Source organism: Ursus maritimus, unplaced genomic scaffold (genome assembly GCF_017311325.1).
Source record: "Ursus maritimus isolate PB19 unplaced genomic scaffold, ASM1731132v1 scaffold_5, whole genome shotgun sequence".
NCBI lineage: Eukaryota > Metazoa > Chordata > Mammalia > Carnivora > Ursidae > Ursus > Ursus maritimus.
The window spans coordinates 54,767,579-54,782,468 of NW_024426663.1; the positions used below are offsets into that span (position 1 = coordinate 54,767,579).

Sequence of the window (14,890 nt, forward strand, 5' to 3'; positions counted from 1 at the left end):
TGCTGGGCACTTGCCTGGCAGCCCCCTTACTCAAAAACATGCCGACCTCCCCAACAGGACTACTGAAGCACCAGTGTGCCACATGGCAAGGGGAAACTGGCAAAGGGGGCACACAAGGATGAGGACAAGACATGACTTGTCTAAAAGACTGCCCGTGAATGCTGCAGACTGACAGCTGCTCTCCAATCCGAGGGGCACAACTAGAGATGCTGTCAACTGCTCCAGGGCGAAGGACTGGACACCAGTGGGGGCCTACCCAGTTCAAACTGGGGTTCCTCGTGCTGAGAGCCAGTCACTTCCCTAGCAAGACTGTGTCAGGTAAGAAGGGAAGACCACTCTAGTTGCTCCACGTAAAAATGCTAAAGCTGCTATGGGTGGGGCAGGTGTGTGAGGATATAAAGGAGTGTGAATGCTAAAAACTAACTGGTCAATGAGGGAGAACTCTGCCCAGGTATCTGCTTGTCTCTTCCTTCATCCCATGTCCCTATAAAGCACACCGTAAGAGAATCAGAAGAATTATGAATAACAGCCTGCCCTACTGCTCTTTTAATTGCTTGACTCTGCTACGCAAGCCTGTGACAAACCTTAGAGAAATATACTGGGGTAGACCTCTAAAGTTCAGATATTCTGAAACACCACCACTTTCTGACTGAGAGAATTGTTCCGTGTTTTTATTTGCTAGATAGAAACTGTCTAAACTCCTTTCCGTCAAGTCAACCCTTCTATTTTCCCACATTTGCATAAAAATTGAACATACTCACCAGATAAAAGTGTATCTGTTAAAGAATTTGATTTCTCTTTACCATGCTTCTGTTTTATGTCATATACCCTACAGATACTGCCTGGATCCACTAAATGCTACTGCAGAATCCTTTTTTTCTCCAATTTGAAGAATGCTGCATGAGGGACATTTGATTCTATTACATTTTATTTTGCTGTAAGAAGGACTGAAAATCCCTTGAGACCAAGCCTGAGCTATACCCAACCTAATCACAAGAAGTAAGTTTAGGAAAGTAGTATCTATCTTCGGAGGGGGGCTTTACATTTAGATTTCAGAATTTGTTGTTTGCTTAAAAGTGTGCTGTGAAGGTGGAATGTTTCTCTAAACCTATGAAAAAGAATAATTCAGTACTTCATTGGGAAAAACAACAGAAGGCCAAGATTTCCCAAAAAAGCCATTGCTGCATTTTTGGCACCTGCAAAGATGTGCTTGCAAATGGGGTTTTTGTTTTAAAGTACCAGCACCTGCAATTCGGCAGTCTTGCAGCAGCGCGCTTTATCCCCTTTCTGCGGTTTATGGATTGCCGCTCCCCACTCTCTCAAGTACAGCCAAAGCTACCAGTCCCACGGAGAGCAGGCAGAGACAGGAGGACATTGGTATGCAGAACACACTGTCACCTTAGATACAGGTCACTGCTGGAGGACTGTGCTGTGCATGTACTTAAGCCCCGCTTCTCTTTCAAGCCCCATTGACACTCACATCTCCCACGTTCCAGCCTGTGATTCCCTGGGGTGACAGGTAGTTTTAGCCCAACAAGTACCCAGCCACAGACTCTGCCCAAAGCCACTGGCCTCAGAAAGCCTGGCACCTCCAGAGAGCAAGCAGCGCAGCTAAGGGCAGCAGAGCCCCTGTTAAATGAAGAATGCATTTATTCTTGCTCAACTTGAAGGAGATGGATTGAAATTTATCTCTGTGTGATAAACAGTGAATTGCAGTTGACAGACATTTTCTATATGAATGCAATTTACTATGTCATTACCAGTTTATGTTTATATAATGAAATCAACTGTTTTTGTGAGGTGAATTACCCAGATTTATTTTTTGCAAGTTCATAATTAAATGGCACTTAAATATTTCCTCTCTGTTTTCTATCTGTGCATCATGCAGACAGAGTCTTTCGAAAAGTAGGCAGTTAAACTATGATCATTTCTGAGGGAGAAAGGAAGAAGCTCTCCAAGAAGGGGGAAAAATTATTTTCAAAAAGGAATTAAAGGTGATGGTGCTGGGAATCCCTTCTCTTAAGTTTCATAGGCTCATAACAAATAACCATAGCCTCTCCCGGGACCCAGGTCAATGTTTTTTCTAAATACAATAACAGCAAGAAGGGTGGGTTGTTACGGTGTTGTACAGGTCACAGTTGCAAAATCTCACTCTACAAAAAAGAGGAAAACTGCCAGCCAGCTTTCTAATTCCTGCTTCTAAGATCAAGACCAGCCCACCCACAAGGGAAACAACTCCAACCCCACCTCCCACTGCTGAGGAGTCAGTGACAGTTCGTTGTTGTTAGCTGCTGTTGTTTTTTTTTTAATTAAAATGAAAACCAGCACAATATTATTGCCAGAGTAATTTACCTGCCCAGACTTGGGGGCGTTTTGATTGTCCATTATTGTGACTTAGGCGAAAGTAATTATGCACATTCTCACATGCTTCTCTGGGGAACCAGCTCATTACCTGAGACAGCCAAGAAGTCATCAATGGAAGTAATGTCATCGACAGCATCTGTGAGAACACGGACTTGTTTTTCCCACTGTTCTTTAAAAAGATCCATGTTCTCTTGGGCCAGTTTACTCTGTGGTTTTGCTGCTAAAGCCAATGCAGCATTGATAACCTGCAAAGATATTGAAGTTCCTTGTTTACTTTTTCAGCGTCATGAAAATAAAGTATGTGGGCCACTCTGGTCAGTACAGCGGCTGCGGCTTTGTCTCACACGAATCTCACCAGGACCCGCGATACCACAAGCGCCACCACAACACTCACAAAGATGGAGGAGAGAAGTGCTAGACAATAGGCTGTATATGACAGAAACACACAGGTAATACAGATATGCAGTGAAACCAACAAATAAAACTATCTCCAATCTCTCCACTCTGTGACAGCAACTCTAAAATTTTTGACATTCCAGACTTTTTCCACACACACGTACGTTAATTACGCATGCCAAAAAATACATAACACTATCTTGTTTCTTCTTTTAAGTACATCTCCATATCATTAAATATATGTTAAACACATTAACTGTTTCTTTTTTCTTTTTTAAAGATTTTATTTCTTTATCTGACAGTGAGAGACAGCGAGAGAGGGAACACAAGCAGGGGCAGAGGGTGAGGGAGAAGCAGGCTTCCCACTGAGCAGGGAGCCTGATGTGGGGCTCAATCCCAGGACCCTGGGATCATGACCTGAGCCGAAGGCAGACGCTTAACCAACTGAGCCACCCAGGTGCCCCAAACATTAACTGTTTCTTATTCCATCCTATGGAGGTACATCACTATTTTCCTATTATACAATTTCCAGGTTCGATCCAGCTACCCACCATTCTTAATTATCTTATGATGAACACCTGGTATTTCAGGTGCTGCACAGGAAGTGTAAAATTTATTAAGCTTAAAAAGTAATTTGTAGGGACACCTGGGTGGCTCAGTTGGTTAAGCACCGGACTCTTGATTTGGCTCAGGTTACGATCTCGGTGTCGTGAGATCAAGCTCCACATGGATCCCACAGAGTGTGGAGCCTTTTTAAGATTCTCCCCCTCTCCCTGTCCCGCACCCCGGTCACTCGTGCACGTTCTCTCTTAAAAAACAAATTAAAAAAAAATAAAAAGTAATCTGTAAAAAGAAACAAAACAAAAACCCAGCTTTATTGAGATATAGTTCACATGCCAAAAAAATTCAGCCATTTAAACCGCACAATTCCCTAGTTTTTAGGATATTCACAGTCGTGCCACCATCACCACAGTCATTTTTTAAACATTTAGAACATTTTCATCACTCCAAAAACAAATCCCGTATCTGTCAGCAGTCATTACCCATTTCCCTCAACGTTCCTTAGCCCTACCCACTGGCAACCACTAACTTCACTTTCTTTCTCTATGAATTTGCCTATTCTGGGCAGTCGATATAAATGGAATCATATTAATATGTGGGTTTTTGTAACTAGCTTCTTTCACTTAATGTTTTCGAGGTTCCTCCATGCTGGAGAATGTGCCAGCATTTCATTCCTTTTTACTGATGAATACTATGCCATTATACAAATATATGAGATTTTATTTATCCATTCATCAACTGATGGACATTTGAATGGCCATTATGAATAAAGCTGTTATGAACATTCATATACATGTCTCTGTGTTTTCATTATTCTTGGGTATATAAGTAGGATTAGAGTTGCTGGGTCCTATGTATAAACTTTAGAGAAACCGCCAAACTGTTTTCCAAAGCAGTTGCACAATTTTACATTCCCACCAGCACGTATGAAGGTTCCGATTTCCCCACATCTTAACACTTGTTTTTTTTTTCTTTTCTTTTCTCCCACTCTTTCTCTCTCTTTCCTTTTTAATGACAGCCATCCTAGTGGGTGTGGAGTGAGATCTCATTGTGGTTTTACTTTGCATTTCTCTGATGGCTCAGGATGCCGCACATCTTTTCATGTGCTTACTATTAGCATATATTCTTTGGAAAAGTAGCTACTCAGATCCCTTGCTGTTTTCATTCAATGAGTAAATAATGAAATCAAGCTGGGAGAACAATGAGTAACATTTCTAGGTACAAGGTCCTTATGCGTTATTAGAAATAAATGTATTTATAATAATGCAACTTGGAAGCAAAGACAAGATGAAACTAGTGGTGATGGGAGCGGAGATCTGGATGGAGCAGAAAAACAGCTACCACAGAGGCATCCGGGCATGCAAACCGGAGGACAGGACCTGGGACAAGTTTTGTAAGGTGCCATAGGAACCACATGCCTTCAGGTCATGTGTTTAAGTCCCAATATATTGGAGCAGTATTCAAGAAACTTAGCCCTCAAAGACTTGTTAACAAACCGAAGCAGCTCACGTCCTAGGCTGGTGCAGCTACTTCCCTTCCCTGCAGAAACAAGTGCAAGTGTCCGACCACCGAGATCACCAGCTAGAGATTCAGAGGCGCAGGGGACTGGGCCGTCTACTTGTGAGTAATTAACAGCCTGCCACTTTCCAAGGTATATGGGTTTAGACAATTATTTGTGGGAAGAGACTTCCCATCTTTTCATGTGTTATGCGGTGGTCCTCCCTCTTTTCATCTCAAGGCTTGTTCTTTGCCTCTTTTGCTTCTTGCCATTCATTCACTTCCCACCAGGTGGTTCACCACTGAGGACTACTCTCTTCATTTCTTAACTCACTGATTCACTAAATGCATCAATGAATCAGAGCAGAGCTAGACCTGTTAAGAATATCTGGCTGAAGAAAATGCTTCCTAGGAGAGCCAAATAAACATGGGCAGGGAATTAATTATATGTTTTAAATACGAAGATAATTCCTCCATTACAAAGAGAAAATTGCTCTCTTTGTTCTGTAATATATCTTATCTCATACAGTATAATGGAGAAAAAGCACCTTGTCTAAGGTTAACGTTCTCATTTTTATTTACAGAACTGTTTACAAAGGACACCTGATAAATGAAATACTCATTCTAATGACTCTTAGTAAATTAGAAATAGAAAGATACTTAACATATTACTTTAAATAATCATCAAACATAATACGTAGTGGTGAAATCTAGAATCATTTACTTTAAAAATAAAGATGTTATTAATGTCATACCTACAGTCACCATTAAATAATAATATAATGGTCCTTCTAGCCAATAAAATAAAATGAAAAGAAAAAGCTGTTAGAGAAGAGATGACAAAATTACTTCTCAATACAGATGATCTTTTTTTATGTAGGATACTGAAAAGTCAAATGAAAAATACTTTAGAATTATTAAGAGTTCATTAGGTAGCTACACAATATAAATATATTTTAAAAATGAATAAATTTTTCTATATGCCAGAAAAAAAACTAGAAAATAAAATGAGAAGAATGTCAGATCTTTTTGAAAGCAGTTAATAGTAAACATAAGGGGTTAAATCCGTGAAGAAACCGACATGACTGAAATAACCTTAAGTGACTAAACTTTTCTAAGTTACATTACAGAAACTCAAAGAGCAACACATTTCTTGTGTAGGGGTAGGAAGAATGACCTATTTATTTACAAATTCACCTGGAGCAATAAATAGCTGGGAATAGCGAAAAAATCTTGGGGATAGAGAGCAAGAGTAATGAAGCGAGATAATTAAAATGTAAAACAAAGCTAGAGTAATGCGAACAGAATCATCTAAAAACAGACCCTATCACAGAGCATAATTCAGCATACGATAAAAGTGACATCACATACCAGCGGGGAATAACAGCACATTATTTTTACATTTGATGTGCTATCTTGAGAAAAATAAAATTAAAGCCTCACTTCATGCTTATATTTAAATGCTAAGATTGTTTCCAGACAGATAACAAAGCTAACAAATTTATTTATGCTTTTATTTAATATTTAAATAGAAATAAATATTTCTCACTGCTTAGGAAACTATCCCCTATTTCCAAGTAACAATGGGAAAAGTCAATTCATAAATTTGACTGTATCACTTCTGTACTTAAGTATATATAACAGATGAAGTATACAGTCTTAGGTAAATCCATAAGGAGAACACCAAAATACTAGTAGAAAAATGGGGGAAAGACGTGGATAACCTACCTAAGACGAACTAAAAAATGACTAGTAAACAATTAGGGGGAAAAAATTCACGCTCGTTAATCAAAATATGTGAGTTAATATTTTTGCTCAACAAATTTACAAAGGCCCCACACTAGGCACTACAACCATGCTGAACAGCAACTTTTAAAATGCTGCTGTTGGCTAAAACCTCCAGAACAATGTTGAAAAGGACATCCTTGTCTCGTTTCTGACTGTAGGGGAAAAAAGGCTCAAGCAGTTCCCATTAAATATTACATTTCACCATTAAATATGAAGTTATCAGGCCTTGATGTTCTATTCTGTCCAATACTTCTTCTGTTTTATTTCCACTGTTCTATGTTTTCCTCTGTCTCCTTTGCTGCCTTATCTTCCTCCACTAAGAGTGAAGTTCCTCAAGGTTCCATCCTATGCTGCCTTCTCTCTTTCTACACTCCTCCCCTCATAGTGAGCCATTTCCTCTAGTTTCATGATTTGGCATACCACTTAGGTGCCAACTACTCCCACATCTCCTACCTAGACCATCCATTCTAGCTCCCAACTCATATCCGTGCTACATACCAAACAGTTCCACTCAGATGTCTCACGATTTCCTGCTCCCAACCATGCTGAGTGGTCTTTCTTTAAAATTCTTGATCACTCAAGATGCATAATGCTGGGGACATTTCCTTAGTCCAGTCAATCTCCTCCTTTCAAGTCTGGGCTCTAAACAAGTATTTGTTTCACACCTTCTTCTCAAACCTGTAACCCTTCTGCGAGCATCCTCACTCTCAGCTTATAACTCTACTACTTCCTATTTAAATGGGAAGGTGAATGCAACCAGAAGACAATGTCTGTAGGTTCCTATCACCACCTCTATCCACCTACCTGCATCTGTGCCATGTACTGTCTTACCTTTTTAAAAATACGGTGTTCAATCTATGCGCCCATCTCAGATCAACCTTTCTTTCCACCTGTCTCATTTTGGTCTCCCCTATTCCAGAACATTTCTCTAGTAATTCTCCCTCCATTCTACATTATCAATATAGATATCAGTATCTGTATCGGTATTTTCTTATAAATTCCACTGATCGTGTAGATTATCTATATTCTATTCTATATTATCAATATTTGACACTGATAATATTATTCTGTATTATCAGTATCTCCCCTCAATTCTATACTGTCACTATTTCTCTACTGGACTATTTTCATCAGGTAAACATAAAAAACATGCTGTTATGGGGTCACCTGGGTGGCTCAGTCAGTTGAGCATCTGACTCTTGGTTTTGGCTCAGGTCATGATCTCAGGGTTGTGAGATCCTGACCTCCATCAGGCTCCTCACTCAGTGGGGAGTCTGCTTAAGGTCCTCTCCCTCTGCCCCTCCCCTTGGGCTCGCATGCATACACACACTCTCTCTAAAATAAATTCTAAAAAAAAGAAAAGAAAAAAGAAAACCATGCTATTACAGCTCCCAACTAAAAATAAAAAACAAGGAAGGAACACTCTCAATCCCATATCCACCTCATGCTACCACCCCATGCCTGTATAAACCTTACCTAAAACCTGAAAGAGCTGCCAACATGCTGAGCTCAAACCCTCTCTTCTCTCTTGAACCCACTCCAGTCAAGCCTGTGTCTCCTAAATTTTCCATAAACTTCTTTTGTCCAAAGTAACTTATAACATCTACATGTTGCTCAATCCAAGAATAAACTCTCAGTTCACTTTCTACAACCATTTGACATGAATAAACACTCTTCCTAGAAACACTGTATTTCACTTGGCTTCTAAGACAGAACCAGCTTCTGCTGTTCTTCTCGTCTCACTAACCCTTCCTCAATCTCCGTTGCTGGATATTGCTCATCTCCCCAAACTCTAAATGCTAGAGAACCCCAGTTTTAGTTCCTAGACCTTTTTACTCTAGGTATACTCATTCCATTAATGGGCACATTCAGGCTCACGGCTTTGAGCATCATGCATGTGCTGATTAGTCTCAATTCATACATCCTATCAAGATCTGTTCCCTGAATTTCACTTAACATCTTGCATATCTAATTACCATGTCCAAAACTGAGCTCCCTAACTCTTCCCTCAAACCACTTTTCCCTTTCAAAATAAATGACAGTTCCATCCTTCCAGCTACTTAAGACTGAAAACCCTGATTTCTCCCTGGCTCTTCTCCTTCCCCTCTATCTCACATCTAATCCTTCAGTAATTCTATCATCAAAATATATCCAGACTCTAACCAGTGCTCACCATGTCCACTGTCCTCTTTCTTGGATTAGTACCATAGTCACTGTGTGGTTTCCTATTGCTGCTGTAACATATTGCTATCAAAGTAGTTTAGCTTAAAATACCACAAATGTGTAAGATTCTGGATGTCAGAAGTCCAAAATGGATCTTAGCTAAAATCAAAGTGTCAGCAGAACTATTCATTTTAGAGGCTCGAGGTGGGGAATCCAGTCCTACTCCTAGAGGATGCCCACATTCGTCTGCTTGTGGCCACATCACTCCAACTCCTTCTTCCACGACCACAGTGTCTTCTCAGATGCTGACACCCTTGCCTCTCTCGTATTAGGACACTTGTGATTATACTGGGGAGCCACCCGGATAATCCAACCAGGTAAAAATTCTTAGTGTTTTGTTTTTTACCTTTGCAAAGTCCCTTCTGCTGTAAAAGGTAACACATTCATAGGTTTTAGGAATTAGGAAATGAACACCTTTGGGGAGAGGGAGGGCAGGACTATGCTGCTTCGCACAGCCTCCTGAGGAGTATCTCTGCTTCTATCCCTCCTGTCAAAAGTCATGGAAACTGTGTTTAAACGTAAGTTAGATCATGTCAATCCTCTATTCAAAATCCTTCAATGGCTTCCCATGTCACTCAGAGTAAAGAGCCAAAGGCCTTCCCATGGCTCTAAAAGGCCCCAAAACCACACAAACTCCTCTTAGATATCTGACCTCCTCCCTCCAAGCCTCTGCGTCTGCTGTTTGCTCTACCTGGAGTGCTCTCCTCTGGGGTACCCTCCATTGCTGGCTGGGTCATCTCCTCCAGGTCTATGCTTCCAAAGCACGTTCTCAATGACGTCTTTCCTGACCTTCCCATACTACCGAACACTCACATCAGAATTTGTGGGATGAAGCTAAAGCAGTGCTTTAAGAGAAATTTATAGCATTAAATGTTTAAGTGCGACATTAGAAAAGAAGTTCTCAAATCAATGATCTGAACGCTTAGAGAAAAAAAAGTCAAACACAAAGCAAGCAGAAGGAACAACAGAGTAGTAATTGATGCAATATAAAATTACCAAACCTCACTCAAGAAGAAACAGCCAGTGTGAATATCCTTGTACCTGTTACAGAAACTGAATTGTTAAAAACCTTCCCACAAAGAAAACTATAGACCAAACGACTTCATTGAAGGACTTAAAGGACTAATACCCATTATACGGACTTCTCAAGAAAACAGAAGAGAAGGAAACGCTTTCCAAATGTTAGGATATGGAAATCAGACTTCGTGAGAAAACAGAACAAGAGACCAGTATCAAAACGCAAGCCCTACAAGAAGACTGCAGCATCTCCAGCGGCCCGTCACCTGTACCGCGCTATCAGAGGGAGTGGAAGTGGGGTGGGGACAGGCAAGGCACAGAAACTTTTAGTCAGATGCATCTCCTTTGAGCTCTTCTGTGAAACTGCTTTGAAAGAAAAGACCAGACAGTATCAAAAGTGGAAAAGTGAGTTGGTTCAAAGCCAGACGGTCCTCTCATTGTGAAATAATAGATGAGTGAGAGCTGAGGTCACAGGGTACCATGGCCTGTATGCCTTGGATGCTCCTAAGAGCTATGTATCTTCTCACCACTGATAGGCCAGTCCTGTGTGGGTTTGTGCTTATTTGATGCTTGTTAAGCCTGTCAGCCACAAAAATGATCAGCGTTGCCAGAAGCACAAAGGGAAAAGAAGCAATATGGAAGATAAATCTAAGGAGGCACAAGAAAGAAAGGACAATTTTATAAGTTATTTCTCTAGTTAGTGAGAAATACAAAAGAAAAAAAAAAGAGATGCAGAAAAGCAATGGCTTCAAATACTTAATTTAACCTTGTGTAGATTTCCAAGAAAGGCCACATATTAAACCAGGCTCTATGAATTATTAAAGGACCAGATCTGTGTTAACCTAAATACAATGCTCATTCTCACAAATGAACTAAGAAAAATAAAATATTAAGTGAGATCATCTCCAAAATGCCCTCCTACAATTTTAAAGACTCAATTGTCAGAAACATTCTTCTTTTTCTTTTTCCTTTTTTCCCTCCTGGCCAGCACCAAATGAACTAAACAAGTGAAATATCTTAAGCAGCTATCATGGCTAAGACTTAGGAGCATTCACAAACAAGACGTGTCAGGGATGTATGGGGTACGGATTCAGATCTTGCCTCAAAACAGCTGGGTTTTTTCCTTAAAAAAGCATGTGAGATTAGGGTTCTCTGCTCAGATGGAAGCAGGTCTCCCTCCTGATGAAGAGTGAGAGAGTGCAGCCAGAGTAGAAGGCAACAAAGGCAGAGACAGCTGCCGTACTTCCTTTCTGACAATAGCAAATCACCAAAGAATGTGGGTACTTTTTTTTTATCCCGAGCAACAAAATAAAGCCACTTTCAGGTTACATCCTCCTCAACTTTAATTAATCTCAAATATTTGAAGCTAATGTTGTTTAACTGCTAAAAAGTGAGTACTTTAGAACAGTTCCCCTTTCCAAAAGTTAATTTGCTATTGGGTAGACCGAAAAGTGAGTAAAAAAAAAAAACTAGAGGTTCCATCTATCATCTCTCCCCTTTAGGAAGGAACAGTTAGGTCTAGGAGCCAACTCCCAACTGCAGGTGGGGCCACAGAAAAGCAGCCCCCCAGGGAAGTTACACAAGGAGGGCACCCCCAGCACAGGGACCTGCTTCCTAAATGCGAGAGCCTGCATGTGGGGCACAAAAAATAGCCTGGAAACGCCTCACACGTACTCCATCCTGTGGACAGATACTGACAGCAGCCTCACAATAAAGAAAGATATACTCTGATAACTGTCTACACGCTACAGCATAGTAAACCCCATCCTAAACTCCCAGTGAACTAGCTCGCCTAGTTGATTAACTTGCCTAGACTGTTTGTTTATCCAACAAACCAGTGACTGTGGAAGGGAACACCTCAGGGCCAGGGCCCTGGTGCTGGAGGTCGCTGCCCATGTCGGAATGAAGAGTAAGGACAAGGCTCCACTGAAAGCCCTCTTCCTCAGAGGGATAGCCACCAGCACTTTTGAAGAAGAGGCCCTTTGAGCATGCAACACATGGGCCAGAGTAAGCCAGATGCAGTCCCAGAAGAGTTTATCACACTCAAAGATTTTCAAGACTTTTCATTAGTTACCAATCGTTTAAAATGGAGACTTTACAGAAAAATCGGAATTGCTGACTTCTCTTTAAAAATAGTGAAAGGAGGGGCACCTGGGTGGCTCAGTCAGTTGGGCATCTGCCTTCAGCTAAGGTCATGATCATGGGGTCCTGGGATCGAGCCCCACGTTGGGCTCCCTGCTCAGTGGGGAGTCTGCTTCTCCCTCTCCTTCTGCCTGCCACTCCCCCTGCTTTTGCTCTCTCACTCTGACAAATAAATCAATAAAATCTTTTTTTAAAATTAAAAAAAAAAAATAATGAAAGGACCCGGCAACAATGGGCTGGAGTGGAGTTGCAGCTGCCCCGTGCAGAAACACCACATAATACTCAGTTTGTCACTCCCATGCCTGCAAACGCCAGCTCTATTTGCCTTCAAGGAGACTTTCCAGCCCCGCTTCTAAGCAGGAGTAGGAATGAGCCTAGGCCAGGGTCTGGGAGACAAGCAACACACCTAGAAAAACGCCTTTTTATCCAGAACATACACCCAATATCAAGTGTGGTCTGGGCACTGTCTAGGCCTACTTTCCTTGAGGGTGTGTCCTAGTAGGAGAAATGAAACTACCCGAGAGAGAGAAGCAATGCTCTCTGAGGGCAAACTCAAACCTGCCCAACACGGCCCAGCCACACTTGATTTATGCACACCATCGTTTCATTAGGATCTATTAGACTCATGCGATTTTTCTCCTAGGCTTTAAGATCATTTATATAAATACTCTTGGTAGGTGTGATCAGCGTATGTTACCATCTGTTTCAGCTGATATGTGAAAGCATTGTCACTTTTCAAGCATTTCAAACCCAAATGGAGAACTAAAGACATTAAAAACAAAGTGCTTATAGGGTAAAATGGCAAACTTGAGGAAAGAAGGCCAAATCTTAGAAATCTACTCTAAATTCACTTCATATAATTTGGTTATCCATGAACTCTCTACAGGTGACGCAATCCACTGTGCTATCTTTACAGCTACTGATTCCTACCAGATTTCATGACTGGAGTAAAGCTGCAAAGATATCCATCACATAGTATGGTTTCACAAAATGGCCCATCACACTCGTGTTTAGACAAAGCAATTCTCACTGGCACATTAAAACCACATGAATGAGAGGAGAACAAATGCCCTAACTAACCTGTGTACCAGTTAGGATCCCAGTAACCAGGCATTACTTACTGTGATGGCCTATCTTGAATGTCAGGAATTATTTACACGAATGAGACCTCAATATATCTTAAAGTTGGTTGCAGATATAACATAGAAACCTCATTCCTAGGACCTGTCTTCCATTACTCCAGTAACTCTCCGTTTCCCTCTATCTGTGACCACTGCCCTCTGGCAGGACATTTAGAGACAGTGAATGTAAAGCCTCAGAGTACGCCAATGAGGCAGTCTCTACGTGGGAAATCAGAGAGGCAGCCTCTTCCATGGAAAACAGCGCTTGTCCTGCTTAAGAACATCTGTGACTGGGGCGCTTGGGTGGCTCAGTCATTAAGTGTCTGCCTTCGGCTCAGGGCGTGATCCCACGGTCCTGGGATCGAGCCCCGCATCGGACTCCCTGTTCTGCTGGGAGCCTGCTTCTTCCTCTCCCACTCCCCCTGCTTGTGTTCCCTCTCTCACTGGCTGTCTCTCTCTCTCTGTCAAATATATAAATAAAATATTTTAAAAAAACAAAAACACCTGTGACTGTCAAGGAGCATCGGGCCCCATAGACACAGTCCGTTCCTCTCACAGGAGGCAGGCAACACACTGGGCATTTAACAAAGCTACTGTTCTTTTATCGGCTTCAGAGTCTTTTGAGAGTCCCAGATGCTTAACCTAGCCTAATCACTAGTGTTCCAATATGTCATTATAAATGGAGAAAAGTTCTCAAGCTTTTAATTCAGGAGCTGGCTGGATTACATCATTAATATCTGTATCAGAATGTACTAATTACAGAGTAATGGTTCTAGCTCTTGAATCTTGTTCCCTTCAACACAGAGACCCAAATCTCAGGCATTAAGAAGGAGCATAGGTGGGTAGCTGTTCCTACAGTCAAGCTCATGGGACAACTACCCTAAATCCAGGACTGCTAGATGTTACAAATGGCCCTCTCTCAAGGAGGGTGCAGAATGAACAGTGTGGTCACTACCCCCTCCATTTGCCAGCAGTGAAGAACACTATGCCTTTTTAATGAGGGGCAAGGGGAGAGTACCATGTGATGCCCCAGGGAAATGTCACTTGGTTAAACACAAATTTCTCCAAGCTACATGAATTCTGGATCAGTGTTTTGTCCCCCAGAACCTCCATGTAAAATCCTAAAAGCAAAACTAAGAAAAAAAAAAAAAAAAACCTCGTCTCCACCCAACCGAAATCCACTTGGGTGGTACCATAAGCATTCCCAGTCATACCTTACCTGAGGACAAAGGGCTTCTAGCTGGCTTGCTGACATTCGAACAAGTTTTACACCTTCTTCATTGTTTGAGATGGAACAGGCCAAGTTGGCAACCTAGAAAAAGAACACCGTAAAAAGATCTTTGAAGATTTTTCTTTTGATCGCTAAAGAAAACACATGTATACCTACTCCCACCCCTGATCTTCTACAGAACACACGCCAAGAGCACCAACAGTGTTTTATTTCTCACAGACTGATTACTTACTTCGGAGGACAAATAAATTTTTTAAAATTTCTGTGCTAAGGAGATTGTACAGACTTGTAACAAAGGCCACACTTCAAGTTGGTGGCAGAACCTTAGAAATTTCAGGGAGTGTAACTCAAGGTTTTACATGCGCCCTAATCTGCCTGAACAGCAGCTTCCGAAAGAGATTCTCATGCTGCGGATAACAACATGAGAAAAGCTAAGGAACCAAGGGCACCGGGAAAGAATAGTTGGTATCCTCAAATAAAAATATACTACACAGCTGTTCCTAAAGAAAAGAAATAGAAATTCTGAGTTGCTATTCTCATGTGACGGGTG

General features: G+C 41.4%; 1 protein-coding gene across 2 annotated transcripts in view; it reads right to left on the reverse strand.

Annotated features, from left to right (window-relative positions):
- CTNNA1 (catenin alpha 1) overlaps positions 1-14,890 on the reverse strand; it is a 172,265-nt gene that overhangs the window by 16,120 nt on the left and 141,255 nt on the right. For both annotated transcript variants that reach the window (XM_040622383.1, XM_040622384.1), the window contains 2 exons: positions 14,329-14,421; positions 2,453-2,609 (listed from right to left, as the gene is read on the reverse strand). In XM_040622383.1, the coding sequence (XP_040478317.1) occupies positions 2,453-2,609; positions 14,329-14,421 (250 nt within the window). The remainder of the gene's footprint in view (positions 1-2,452; positions 2,610-14,328; positions 14,422-14,890) is intronic.